Source organism: Equus quagga, chromosome 2 (genome assembly GCF_021613505.1).
Source record: "Equus quagga isolate Etosha38 chromosome 2, UCLA_HA_Equagga_1.0, whole genome shotgun sequence".
Lineage (NCBI taxonomy): Eukaryota > Metazoa > Chordata > Mammalia > Perissodactyla > Equidae > Equus > Equus quagga.
Genome location: NC_060268.1, coordinates 136315206 through 136328289, shown reverse-complemented (window position 1 = coordinate 136328289; position 13084 = coordinate 136315206). Strand labels below are relative to the sequence as shown.

At 33.0% G+C, this 13084-nt stretch overlaps 1 protein-coding gene across 3 annotated transcripts in view; it reads left to right on the top strand.

The window, feature by feature from the left end:
* The window catches only part of PHYHIPL (phytanoyl-CoA 2-hydroxylase interacting protein like), a 65866-nt gene that overhangs the window by 46626 nt on the left and 6156 nt on the right, over positions 1 to 13084 (top strand). For all 3 annotated transcript variants that reach the window (XM_046654178.1, XM_046654179.1, XM_046654180.1), the window contains 3 exons: positions 5888 to 6084; positions 8069 to 8243; positions 11848 to 11965. In XM_046654178.1, the coding sequence (XP_046510134.1) occupies positions 5888 to 6084; positions 8069 to 8243; positions 11848 to 11965 (490 nt within the window). The remainder of the gene's footprint in view (positions 1 to 5887; positions 6085 to 8068; positions 8244 to 11847; positions 11966 to 13084) is intronic.

Genomic DNA, 13084 nt, shown 5'->3' with positions numbered 1-13084 from the left:
AGTGAGTTCCACTTTTTTATTTGCTGCTCATTTACTAGTGCTTCAGTTCAACTCTGGGGCTAGTGATCACATCCATTTTAAAACTGATTAGACAGTTTAACTTGGAATTTAACACCAGATATGGCTAAGAGAGATAAGCCTACAAATAGTGTGAAGCATTAATCTTGTGATACTTCTTATGGCAGCAAAACCAGAATTTTGTGTTTCTTCAGTAAACTAGAAAATCCAGTGCTGTATGTGAAGGGTCAGCACTACAGAGATAAGCGGGTTTTCTTGGTTTCACACAAAGCTCAGAACTCTAAAATCCATGAGCATTGTAAATTAACTACATTCAGATTCTTCAGAATATGAGTGTCTTGGATTTCAGAGTCTGAGGTTCCAGGGTGGTCATATTCCCCTGCTTTTGACCACATAGATTGCCTTTACAGAGAGAAAAAATTTTCATTAATATTCAGGTGCTAGTGTTCCCTATAGAACTATTTTCCTAATATTCTGACAGTTGAATTTTTATGTCCTTCATTTGTAACTTTCAACCTCTGGAGTAATGAGAAGCTGTGAAAAAGTGTTGATATCAGGAGGTTTCAGTAGCCCTGCAGCTGGTTCAATAAATGTAGTTTCATCAATGTTGAAGAATAAAATAGTACCTCACAAAACTTTCTTGAAAAATGAATTGGAATTCCCTTAATAAAGAAGTACTGTTACATGGATTTAAAACAAACCCAGGAATGATCATCACAGAATAGAGACTTTAAGATCCAAAATTGGGGTGAAAGGCCATTTAGATACTATGATTATTGGGAAAATGTGCTTTTAAAAAATCTTTATTAATGATGTGGATGTGAAATAACTATGAAAAACGTACAGATAATTAGGATGTGCTATAAGCATAAATATAAGAGAAATAATTTAGAAAGAGACCAGTAAATTACCAGTAAATAATGTAAGAGGTAATAAAAAGTGGTATATTGTGAAAAAATAAAAAAATAAAGGCCCATGGAAAGAAATAATATACTAAGGAGGGTGGCAAGCTCTAAGGTTAAATAACATCTTAAAGACAGGAAATTATGTGTAATCTGTAAAATGATTTGGTTAAAGAAAAAAATTAGGAAATTATAGCCTCTTTCAGCATGTATGGATTTACTCAAAAATACTTGTATGTATCTGGACACTAATGAATGTCAGCATATTTGAAGGATTTCCCAAATGAAAAAATCATTTAAGATTCTGGAGGCACTGACATTCTAGAGTTAATTAGAAAAGTTAAGCATTAATTGGACCAATGGGTAGAGTGAATTAATATTGCTTTTTCTATCAATGTAATGTTAAATTAGCTAACATTTATTAACTACTACATGCTAGATACTATATTAAATGTTTTGTATTTTTGCATTACCTCATTTAATACTCATTGAGCTATGAGGAAATGGAGGTTTAGACAGTTAGAAGACTTACTCAAGATCAGACAATTCCTTGTGGCAGAGCTAGAATTCAAACCCTTGTCTGTCTGACTAGGATATACAGTCCTAGCCAATCTGTAATTAATAGTTGCATACTTATGTATGTGGAGTATAGCTATCAACATAGGAAATTAATTTGAGTATTAGCATAATGGAAGTGTGTAATTCATGATAAATACTCAGAGGTATATAAACAAATGCAGTTTACTTTATTGCAAGTGAAACTTAAAAAATTGGCTTGACTTTGGCCTACCTTGAGATCTGCTCATGGGTTCTATTACTTTTCTTCTTTGTCCTTTTTCACATTTTCCTTCCTGGATCAGTCCTGCAATTCATTCTTAGCTCTTCGTGTTTGTTCTCTTTTGAATGCTGCCTCAATATGCAAGCCTATGCACCTCTCTTGTGTAGGGTAGCATAATCCTTACCTTCCGTCATGCCCCAGTCCCACATCTTATTTTCTATTTCAGTACCTAAGAAATAATTATCCTCAGTTCCTGGCTTCATTTAATTCTGGTAGTTGGATATCCAAAATTGTAATTATTTTAAATCTGCAAAAAACATATTCAGATGGACAGGATACCAGTAAATAATGTATAGAAAAAAATACTGAGTTCAGTGATATCAAAAACATCATTTAATTAACTTTTTATTTTCCAAAGGATATGTACACTGACCTTAAGCAATTGACTGACTTGAGGTTTTCAACTTAACAGATTGAATTGATTAGATATTTTATGTCATAGACCAAGGAAGCTTCACAGTGTAGAGTCACCAGGTGATAATAGCACCTTCCTCAAGTTGTGTTGATCAAAAATATCTCCAGACATTGCTCAATATCCCCTGGATGGGGGCTGAGGGGTCAAAATCAGTAAAGGTATAGACTAATGTAGGGAAGAAGTATTCTACCTCCTAGGTTCTTCTGGCTGGTCTAAAAATTAAATTGACATGAGACAGTAAAACAGGAGAAAATGAAAGTTTAATAACATGTATACATGGCAGAAACCTGAGAAAACTTAGTAACTCACCAAGATGGCTGAAGCCACCACCTTAAATAACATCTTTAACTATAGACAAAGAAGGATGTTGTGGGTAGTGGTTTGGGACTTTTTTTGGGGGGTCTTTTTTTTCCTCTCCCCCAGTACATAGGTGTATATCCTAGTGTTAAGTCCTTCTAGTTCTTCTGTGTGGAATGCCACCACAGCATGGTTTGACGAGCTGTTTGTAGGTCTGCACCCAGGATCTGAACCAGCGAACTCCAAGCCGCCAAAGAGGAGTATGTGCACTTAACCACTATGCCACTGGGCCAGCCCCCGAGATTGGATTTAATGAAACAAAAAATGAAAGATTAGGGGCCAGCCTGGTAGTGTTGTGGTTAAGTTCACGCACTCTGCTTCAGTGGCCCAGGGTTCACTGGTTTCTTTCATGACTTTAAAAGTATTGCAGCATTTTAAAGTTTATTTTATGAAAAGCACTTTTCCCCCAGCAGACCATATCTCTGACTTTGTAATGAAAATCATTAAAATATATATTTATTTAAGCATATATATACATATATAATTTTAATTATAAAATCAATGCCCTCCTGTCTGCATTATGGTAGCAGACTTTTTGATCACTAAAACTTTAGGAAGGAAAAAAGATGGCATGAGAAAATTGCTCCTGGTTGCTGTTTGTTAGGGAGGTGAACCTAACACCTGCAATTTCTTTCTTAGGACAGCTCAAGGCTTGTTATTAACACTAACTACCTTTTTAAAACACTCTTTCTCTTTTTGTAAGGCAATTTAAGTTCAGTGAGAGAAGAGCCATACATATAAATTTATTAGCATAATTTGGCAATGTTTTCAGCTTGCATTTCAATAATTGCTGTTCTTAGAACAGTGCTTTCGAAATGTTTGTTCTGAAAACCAGTTTTCATGTTTTGGACAGATAAAAATGCCATTTATTTGTTCTCCATTCGGCATTACCAATTAGCAACATAGCCACAGGTTTTAGAATCATTTGGCATGTAAAGTAGAGAAAGGTAGCTAGAATTATCCTTAAGATGAAGTCTTACTGAGAAAGGGAAGCTGCATTTGGAAATACACTTGATTGTACAGATCTAAGATAGTATTGGCTGATTGTTGAGTATTAATGTCATGTGGATCATTGTTGTTTCACCAGTTTTATAGACAGAATCATTATCTTCTGTCACCAATCTCAAAATCTCAGTTAAAACTTGCTTCAGAGAGTATGAGCAGGAAGGAAGTTACATGTAAACTAGGTAGAATTTATTTAAACTAAATTATTTACTTGTTCTGCCCAAGTAAGAAAGCTGCATAAAGGTTAATCTAGGGGCTTTGTTTTGAACTGGGACTATGGTAAGTAGCTTGAAAATGAAGATTCTTGATATAACAAATCCTTTATAGGTTTAAGCTTTTTATTGTTCTGAATGGGAAAATATGATTTGAGCACAAGTTTCCACATTTCAATAAAGGTAAAAATTTCTTTCTCAAGTTTTATCAATTAGAAGAAAAAGTGCATAAAACAAAGTATTATATTCTAGAAAATAATCAATTATTTGTAACTTTAAGGTTGAATAAGATAACAATAGTGGAAATTTAAACGGCAAAATATAGTATCTTAGTGTTAATGTATTGAAGTTGTGTTTTCACTAAATTGGATCAAATGCAAAATAGCTTTATTTTTCTCTATGATCTTAAATAATTCTTTCAGTTGTTTTGAAATTATATGGGCAATCATAATGGAGATGAGTTCTACAGAAATTTCTACCATTAGAGACCAGAAAGTTTTTCATTAGTGTTACATTTTAAAGATAACTGCAATCAGAATCATAAGTAAAAATGTGAGCTTTTCTAAACAGAACAAAACTTACTAATGTTTGAGTATTTATTGCCTTTCCCTTTCCCAAAGTCATAAAAGGATTCCACTTGGTCTCTTGCCCTTCCCTGACTTTTGAAAAGCTTTAGGCCAGAAGCAATTTAGGGATTCTGTGAGGCCAGGGTAGGAGGAGAGAAAAAGGTGCAGTAATAATTTTTCTGGGAGTTTTATGGAGGGGAATCTGGAGAAACTGGAGTGTGAGGGCAGTACATAGGGGAAGAAAGAAGAATTTTTAAAAGTATTGTTCAAGAAATGACAATAAAGAACTTAAGTTATTTTGAGATTAGTTTTCGATTGTCCTTGAGTTCCTCTGGCCACAACACACTTGAGATGAGATAACATGGGTCAAAGATTTAATAAGACTGGGAATTGTCAAAAGTGTTATATCAGTAATTGAGATGAGAGCATGGGGGTGGAGAACACAATCCAACTGGAAGTGAAAAGTATTGTCACAAGGTAACATTCATTGTTGTTTTGAATTTTTGTTGATCAAGATTTGCTGTTTCATTCTGTTAAGGAACAGGTTATGTAGCTGATTTATGACCTACCACTTTTTATCATATGAATAACAATTATATATAAATATTTTTTCTTCTGTGGCATTGAATTTTATGTTGGTTTGGAGGAAGGGAACATGGGAAGAATTGGAGTAAAATTTGATCCAGTATATCTTTCCTATATATGAAACAAATTTGGCAAGTCTGTATTTTCTCTTTTTGTCCTGTCAACTATCATATTCTGTTCTAAACTGTTAGCAAAAGTGATAGCATTTTCTCTAAGTGGAAATGTAGAACACAATCTTCAAAGTAATCAGATGTCAGATCGCTTCTTAAGATTTTAATGAAATTAATCAACAAGGCAGTTGTTTTTTCTCTTTTAGCCTTATCAATTGTTTTAGCAGTCAAAATTAAATTTATTAAGATATGACAGGTAAAAAGGTTCCTAGAGTAATTGTTGGCATAGTAACTTGTAAGAGAATGGTCTTCAATATTATTTGTATATGTGCTATAACCATTACATGCTATTTCTATATATAAATTTCCAAAAGAGAAAAGGAGGAGCAATTTTTATAGACTATCACTGATACTTCATAGATTTTTTTTTTAAAAAAAATGTTTCCTTTGACCGGACTCTTTCATTGTTAACATTTCTGACATTATCTAGCTTAAAACACCTGCTATTACTTTAGAGCAGAATTGATCGGTCATGTAGGAAAAAAGGTCTCATGGGGCTTTTGAGATGGAACCTACAATGTAAGGCTAGTCTTTCATACATTAGAAAGATGAATCATTAGTGTTTTTGTTTTCATTCTGTGAAAGCAGAAATTGGAAAAGTAAATTGAAAATGTAGAGGTGGTAAGGCTTTTTATTGGTAATATGACCTTGTAAATGTCATTTACTATCATTAACACTCAAATTACTTCACAAACAAATGAAATGTCATATTTAGTAATTAGATAGTTGAGTTCAGAAATATATACACAGCTAATGGCCTTGCAAACTGGAAAAATCCATTGGTTGTAAACTAACTATCTGGGCATTGTTTTCTTGCAGGGAACAAATCACAAGACAGTGGCATAGCAGAGATGGAAGAACTTCCTGTACCACATAACATAAAAATAAGCAACATTACATGTGATTCATTCAAGATTTCATGGGAAATGGATTCAAAATCAAAGGACCGTATTACACACTATTTCATTGACCTCAACAAGAAAGAGAACAAGAACTCCAATAAATTTAAACATAAGGTAAAATCCTAACATATAATATTTATTTGCATCTTAAAAAATTTCTAAGTATGAGGACATTTTGAAAGAATAAGGTTCTATTAATTACTTATATAATGTATTTAACACTGGGAAAAATAAAAATTATATGTCATTTAAAAACCCTATCCCTCTAAGAAATTTTGTAAGAACATGAAATGCCAAGTATATTGTTACAATACAGTTTCTCCCAAAAAAAGATAAAATCATGACTGTCCTACAGACATAAAAATTAATGTGTTAAAGATTTTCTTTAACTCATTAATGAGGTAACTGATGAGGTAATACAACCAGAGTATATTGTTTAAATACAATTTCTCCAAAAGAAAGTAAAATCATGATTCTCAGACAGACATAAAAATGAATATGTGTTAAAAATTTTCTTTAACTCATTAATGAGGTAATTAGTGAAGTATTACAACCAGTTCAAAGGAGAATCCAAAGAAAAGACACAGTTATAGATCAGGATATTTAAATAAATGTATAAGTGGAGGCAAAACTGGTTTGGGGTTGGGGAGGGAGCGAGGACAGAAGGGGAGGGTTGTCTCTCCACTGGACAAAATTTATTTGCATGTATTTAGACAAGAGTTACTGAATCATTATCAGGTATCTACAAATTACAGAGTTGTAAAATAGCTTCCACAGAATCAAAAGAAGATAGCCAGAAGACTGTGCTATAGGCAATGCATAGCTTTCCATTGAAGCACACATTTTCCCTATAATAACTGCCAAAAGAGGAATGTGATACAGTTTATAAACTTTAGGGTATTTGTTAAAATACTTAAGGGCTGAAGATTACTTTATGTCATCAATTTTATTTTATGGTTTGAGAATGAAAAACAATGTTTAGATGTTTTAGACATGTAACACTTCTCTGATACTTATTCTCATACCTGTCGACTTATCACATATCTTTTCTAATACATATCTCCCTTCAAAAGTAGCTATAGAGAGGATAATAGTTATCTGGTTTAAGTATTCTTATGTTTCAGTATTTTCACTGTGATGAAAGTCAGTCTTGTTTTTTATATTGATACTAAATTTTAACTTGGAAAATCTTTTGGAAGAACTGTCTTATCTTTTCTGAAAATTATGTGTTTACTAAATGTGCAATTATACATACTAGCAATAAGTGAAGATTATACATACAGACAAGTGTGAGAGAGTGAACAAGATTGATGTCATTATTTTTCCCATGTTCCAATTTTGATTAGACTTTCTGGTGATGGATAATCTCTTTTCTGACGTTTGCTTTCTTAAAGTAGCTTTGCAATATTAAACATTACATGATGAATAGGCCAAGACTTGACCCCCTTTCTTCATTTCACATCTAGAATACCTTATCTTTGGAAATGTAGTGAATAGTCAACTAGCATGTTTAATTACCTTATTAGTCCTTGTTTAGAAATACCTAAACATTTCTGTGACATATGGGCTCCATACTTGAATACAAGTGAAGCAAATGTTACCTCATTTGTATATAAAACAGATTCATTTATTTTAAAAATGTTCTCTCCCTTCACCTACAAAATATTTAGTAACAAACTACTCCAGTGAAATTATTGAGTAGTAAAAATTAAGCAAATATAATATTTTTAAATACTAAGTCTATTGATTTTCTTTCATGTTTCTGGTTTGTTTTATCATTTAGTACTAGAATGTTTCATTTTAGGGAACACATATAGGGAGTGTACAGAGAAGAACATTATACTAGAATAGAAGAAAACTGGAGTCCAAGTACATTTATGTCATTAACTAGCTGTATGACCTTGAGCCTATCTCTTGATCAAGTTCAGCCTTAGTTTTTACATCTGAAGAATAAGAGATTTGAATATAGTAATTGTTAAATATCTTTAAACAGGAAAATTCTGTCATCAGCCAAAAATTTAATAAGTTCTTCCATGTTGTTTACTATTGATTCAAGTTATACTGCTAAATTAATTTATTTCTTTCATTCCTTTCCTAGGATGTTCCAACAAAATTGGTTGCAAAAGCTGTTCCCTTGCCGATGACTGTCCGTGGACACTGGTTTTTGAGCCCAAGAACTGAGTACACAGTAGCAGTGCAGACTGCCTCAAAACAAGTTGATGGGGATTACGTTGTTTCTGAATGGAGTGAAATTATAGAATTCTGCACAGCAGGTAAGAGAACTAGATGCAAATGCAGAGAAAATCTTATTTAATAGTCCTGGAGAGCTAATTACAGAAATATTTCTTTTTTATAATTATAAGGTGATATCTATTGCACTGGTCATTTTTGCATTGCCAGTAACAGAACAAACTATGTTGTATTGATTGGAGAAAGCTGAAGTTCTCAGTGAAAGCTGGGTACTGGCATTAAATTACCTTTTTGCTGCATGGATAGTTTGATTTTTTGAAGTAAAAGCTTTGCAAATAAAAATTGATGTAGTTTGAAAATGTACCCAGCATATTTTGAGCTTCATTTTGAGAGAGAGCTTTTTTCCCTTCCTCTTTTTTTCTTTTTCATTTTTCATTTTCATGAGTACTGGAAGAAAGGAGCCAGGAACATCCTTCTCTAATTTAGGGGAATGGAGGAAGACCTCAATGACTGTACCTAGCAGGAATGTTATTGGATTTTTCACTTGAGTGCTGAAAATCTCTGAACTAGTGTCCTGAGCATGTGTGTGTAAATCTTTGCTTCATTATAAAGTACCTCATAGTCATTTGGCATTGGAATATCTGATGTGGATAGCCCATCCCCTTTGATCTTAAACTATACCATAATATTCCATTACATTGGAAATGTTATCATTCACCTTATTCATTTATTTATTTGTGTACTCATTCAATAAAGAAACAAATATTTATTGAGCACTTAAATAGGTGTTGAAGAGATGTAAAGATGTCTCTACTTTAATGCATCTGTCATCCTCTCCTTTTGTCTCTTAGAATGGGGCTTTGTTTCCTCTTTGTCTAGGTGATTGCTTCCTCTGAAATATTGTAGAGAGAGGCTGAGTGTTTGTTTCAACATAAAGGAGCATGTAGAAAAAGTCTTATAAACAATTCACCTCACCTATTGCAGGTTGCTTAGCAACTTTCCCCAGCTGAGGCATCTTTCAGATAAATCAGCCTTTTTTTCCCATAGTCTCATGCTTGCATTGTTTTAGACTCAGTATGTGCTTAGCTATTGCTTTCTCTCATTATCTTCTGTTGTTTCTTAATCTCAAACTCAGTATAAAACTTCTCCTGTGGATATGTTGAATGGATGAAATTTTAGTTCTATGTTATTTTGATTATCTTCAACCCTTTTTGTTTATTCTATGAGGAAGTTGCTAAGGATTACATCCTTGATTGCTAAGGATTTGAGTGTTTGAGAGCAAGGAAGATAGCATCTCTGGTACCATATTTCTTCCTCTCTAAGATGTCCTTGACTATAAGATCCACTGTTTTATGTATCACTAAGAGAAATTACTGCCAATTAAACTATGAAACAGTGTTTTCTTATCACATTTATTGTCTCATATCAGAGATGCTAAAACATGAAAAAAATACATTTTAGAATAGATGAAATATGGTATTAATCATAGTCTAGCAATCAGTAATGAAATAGCTGAAGATTTCCATATTGTATTAATAGTGAATAAAGAATTCTCATTGAGGTAACTTTTACTATATTTGTGTCATATTGGAATTAATATATCCCCTCAATTTTTTCTAAATTAAAATTCCTTTTGGAAATCTAGCTCGTGTTTACTCTTTTCACTGCATTTCTTTCCATTTACATTCCTTGCACCCTACCAGGGAGGTTTAATCTGAGGAAGAAACAGTAAGAGAAACGGTCTCTTTTGACATCGTTTTAATATCTACATGCTGTTTTCCATAGGACTGTATCAAACAATATCATAGTATTTGTCCATTAAAAAGAGCTATAATTTACTTGCTAAAACCCCATTTGACATTAGGGAAAGGTGTGAAAATATTTCTTTTTTTAGCTTAAGGAAGACTGTTGGCATTTCCAGTTCAGAAATATCTATCTGTCTGTCTATAAATAAATAGATCCACATATACATTCACTCTGTTTTATAATCTAACTACATGAGTACATGTTTTATTTCTTTGTATATGAAGGAGAACTTTATGTCTTCTTTCATTTAGAGCAATCTCCGTTACTTTATTTATTTTTTTCTTCCGAGGAAGATTAGCCCTCAGCTAACATGTGCCAATCCTCCTCTTTATTCTGAGGAAGCCTGGCCCTGAGCTAACATCCGTGCCCATCTTCCTCTACTTTATATGTGGGACGCCTACCACAGCATGGCTTGCCACGTGGTGCCATGTCCGCACCCGGGATCCGAACCGGTGAACCCCGGGCCGGCAAAGCAGAACATGCACCCTTAACCGCTGCACCACCGGGCCAGCCCCTCCCTGTTACTCTTTTATTTAACGACATCCCATAATTCTTCTAAGGAAGTTATGGGATAAATAATGAGAATACCAGCTTTTAAGTGTGCCACAGTATGTTTCTATAAATTATTTTGCAGTTTTATTTCCATGACTAAAATTTAAGGGGAACTTAAGCTGTTCAAAGTTTGTTGTTTCAGTTTATCAAAATAATTCAGACTGTTTCACCAAAACTTCATCAATAACCTTGATTCTTCTGAGAAATCTTGAGATAGTTATTTCGTATAAATTGTCTTTTAATCTGCACATCTGATTCACTCAGCATTTCTTGAGCACATAGTTTGTGCTATGCACTGGGCAAAGAACTGGAAATAAAATAGAATAATAGAATGCCACTAACTAGCTTACCTCTATTCTAGTCTATGACAGAGATAAAACCCTGTGCTTACCCCATAATAAGTCATAGTTGTCTGTATATTTATCTCTTCTCTCAAACCGAGTTCTTTGAAAAGAAGATTTTTTTTATCTTTTAACCTGATCATCTAATTTTGCATGGTGCCTTGTATATTTTATGTTCTAATCTAAATAAATGTTTGTTAAGCCAGTGGAACAGTAAAGTTGTGCTGCTATGAGCAGTTCAACTAGGTTGCTTTTGTTTGGAAAGTTGTATAATCTTTATAGGCCAGAATTTTTGCTTAGATTCTGGTACTGGAGTTTGACAACAACCTTGAGTTTTTAAAACAAAAAGTTGGTAAAAAGATCAGACTACTTTGAGAGATGCTTTAGATTTTCAAGGGTCTTGTGTACCTGGAAACCATCAACTAAGAGCCAGAGACCTAGTCTCCAAATTACTAGCTATATGAACATATGGCAAATCATTGTGACAAGCCTCAATTTCTGCATCAATAAAATGATCATATTTAATCTACCTTGCCAACCTCATAGACTTAGGGAGTAAATTAAATGAACATTATTATTGCTACTCCTCTAAATTCTATTTGCTATTGATTATAGATTATAAGCTTTTTTTATCCAATTTATCAGCTGATTGAAGAAAAGCTAGTATGGCTGATTGACATTACTTGGGTCATGCAGAGTCTGTATTCCTTATTGAACATTTTTGTTTTAGGATCTTTAATTTCAAAGAGTGAAAAAAAATGAAAGAGTATTCTAAAAAACAACCATAAACCGTAACAAAAATGTTTGTGTAGAAAGAAAAATATGCCACACAAAGACAATGAATGTTTTCTTTTTTAAATGCAATTTCCTATTCATTAAGATGAATTTACTAAAGGTGAATCTTAATAATCTCCAATTTATTAAGCACGTAGTTAGTACTTTTGGTGATATATTTTTAATAACAGACTTGTCTTTTTGTTATTTTCAGACTATTCAAAAGTTCATCTAACACAACTGTTGGAGAAGGCCGAAGTGATTGCAGGACGGATGCTTAAATTTTCTGTTTTTTATCGTAACCAGCACAAGGAATACTTTGACTATATTCGGTAAGAATCAAAAAAAATATACTAATTTGCTTTACTAAAAGCCATTCCAAATTCTAGGCTCAGGTTTCCCTTGAGTCTAGTTCTGTGAATAGCATTAGTTTTCTTTTCAAAATAATTAATTATACTCTAATTTTTTATTTCCCAAAATAATTAAGTAGAAAAAGTCAGATGTCGGATTTTTTGCCACTTTGCCTAGATTCTTTTCCATAATCATTTGTATTACCAATTCCTGTCCATTGAGTGAAAGATCTTAAACCTCCAGGGTTTAGATTGATAAAGATTTCATGTACATACTCCTCTAATTCCCAATAACTCAATGCCTTCGGTCTTATACCAACTACTAAATTTTCTCCTCTTCTTGTGGGTCTCTTTAAGATGCTGAAAATGAGAGAATAAAAGGGTGACTGTTTCATGAAATATTGTGGTGAATCAGGTGGGATTTTCAGGCTTCTGCCTAAGTGAAAATCTCTAAGCCATTATCTTGGATTAATTATTCATTAAGGATGGTCTCCATTGTTTACTTTTGAATTCTAGTGTTCAACTAGTATTTCTAGGATAGCCTATGTTTATCCCTGGAAGCAGTTTCTAAGAATTCAAAAGAAGTCCATGCCACAGGTAGTTTTAACACTTCTAGCCCTTTCATGTTTGCAGAAGAATATTTCAGGAAAGTAAATAGGCAGATACGTGTTTTAAAGTGAAACTAACACTTTTAAAATGATAAATGCTATATAGGTTCTACAACTTTTATACAGTAATCCCTATAATTTCTCATTTTAAAAGCCTTGGTCTCACTTTAAACTCTAAAGGATTCTTAAGTTGACAGGATTGTATATGAAAAAAATTTAGGAAGCTTTGTTGGTTTTTTTTGTTTATTTCATATCACCCTAATTTTTCTTAAGTCAAGATCATGGTTCCAGATTTGAATCAGCTCCAAGCTATGGAAAATTCAAAGGGCATCATAGAGACAGGAATTTAGGAATCTGTGTTCTCAAATAAAGTACTTTGCAATATCATGTATTTTTATGTATTTTGATGGCAAAAAAACACTCCTGCGTTATGTTTTAGCCTATGAATACAGAGTTTAGTCTAGAATTCTCTATGGATACAGAGTTTAGTCTA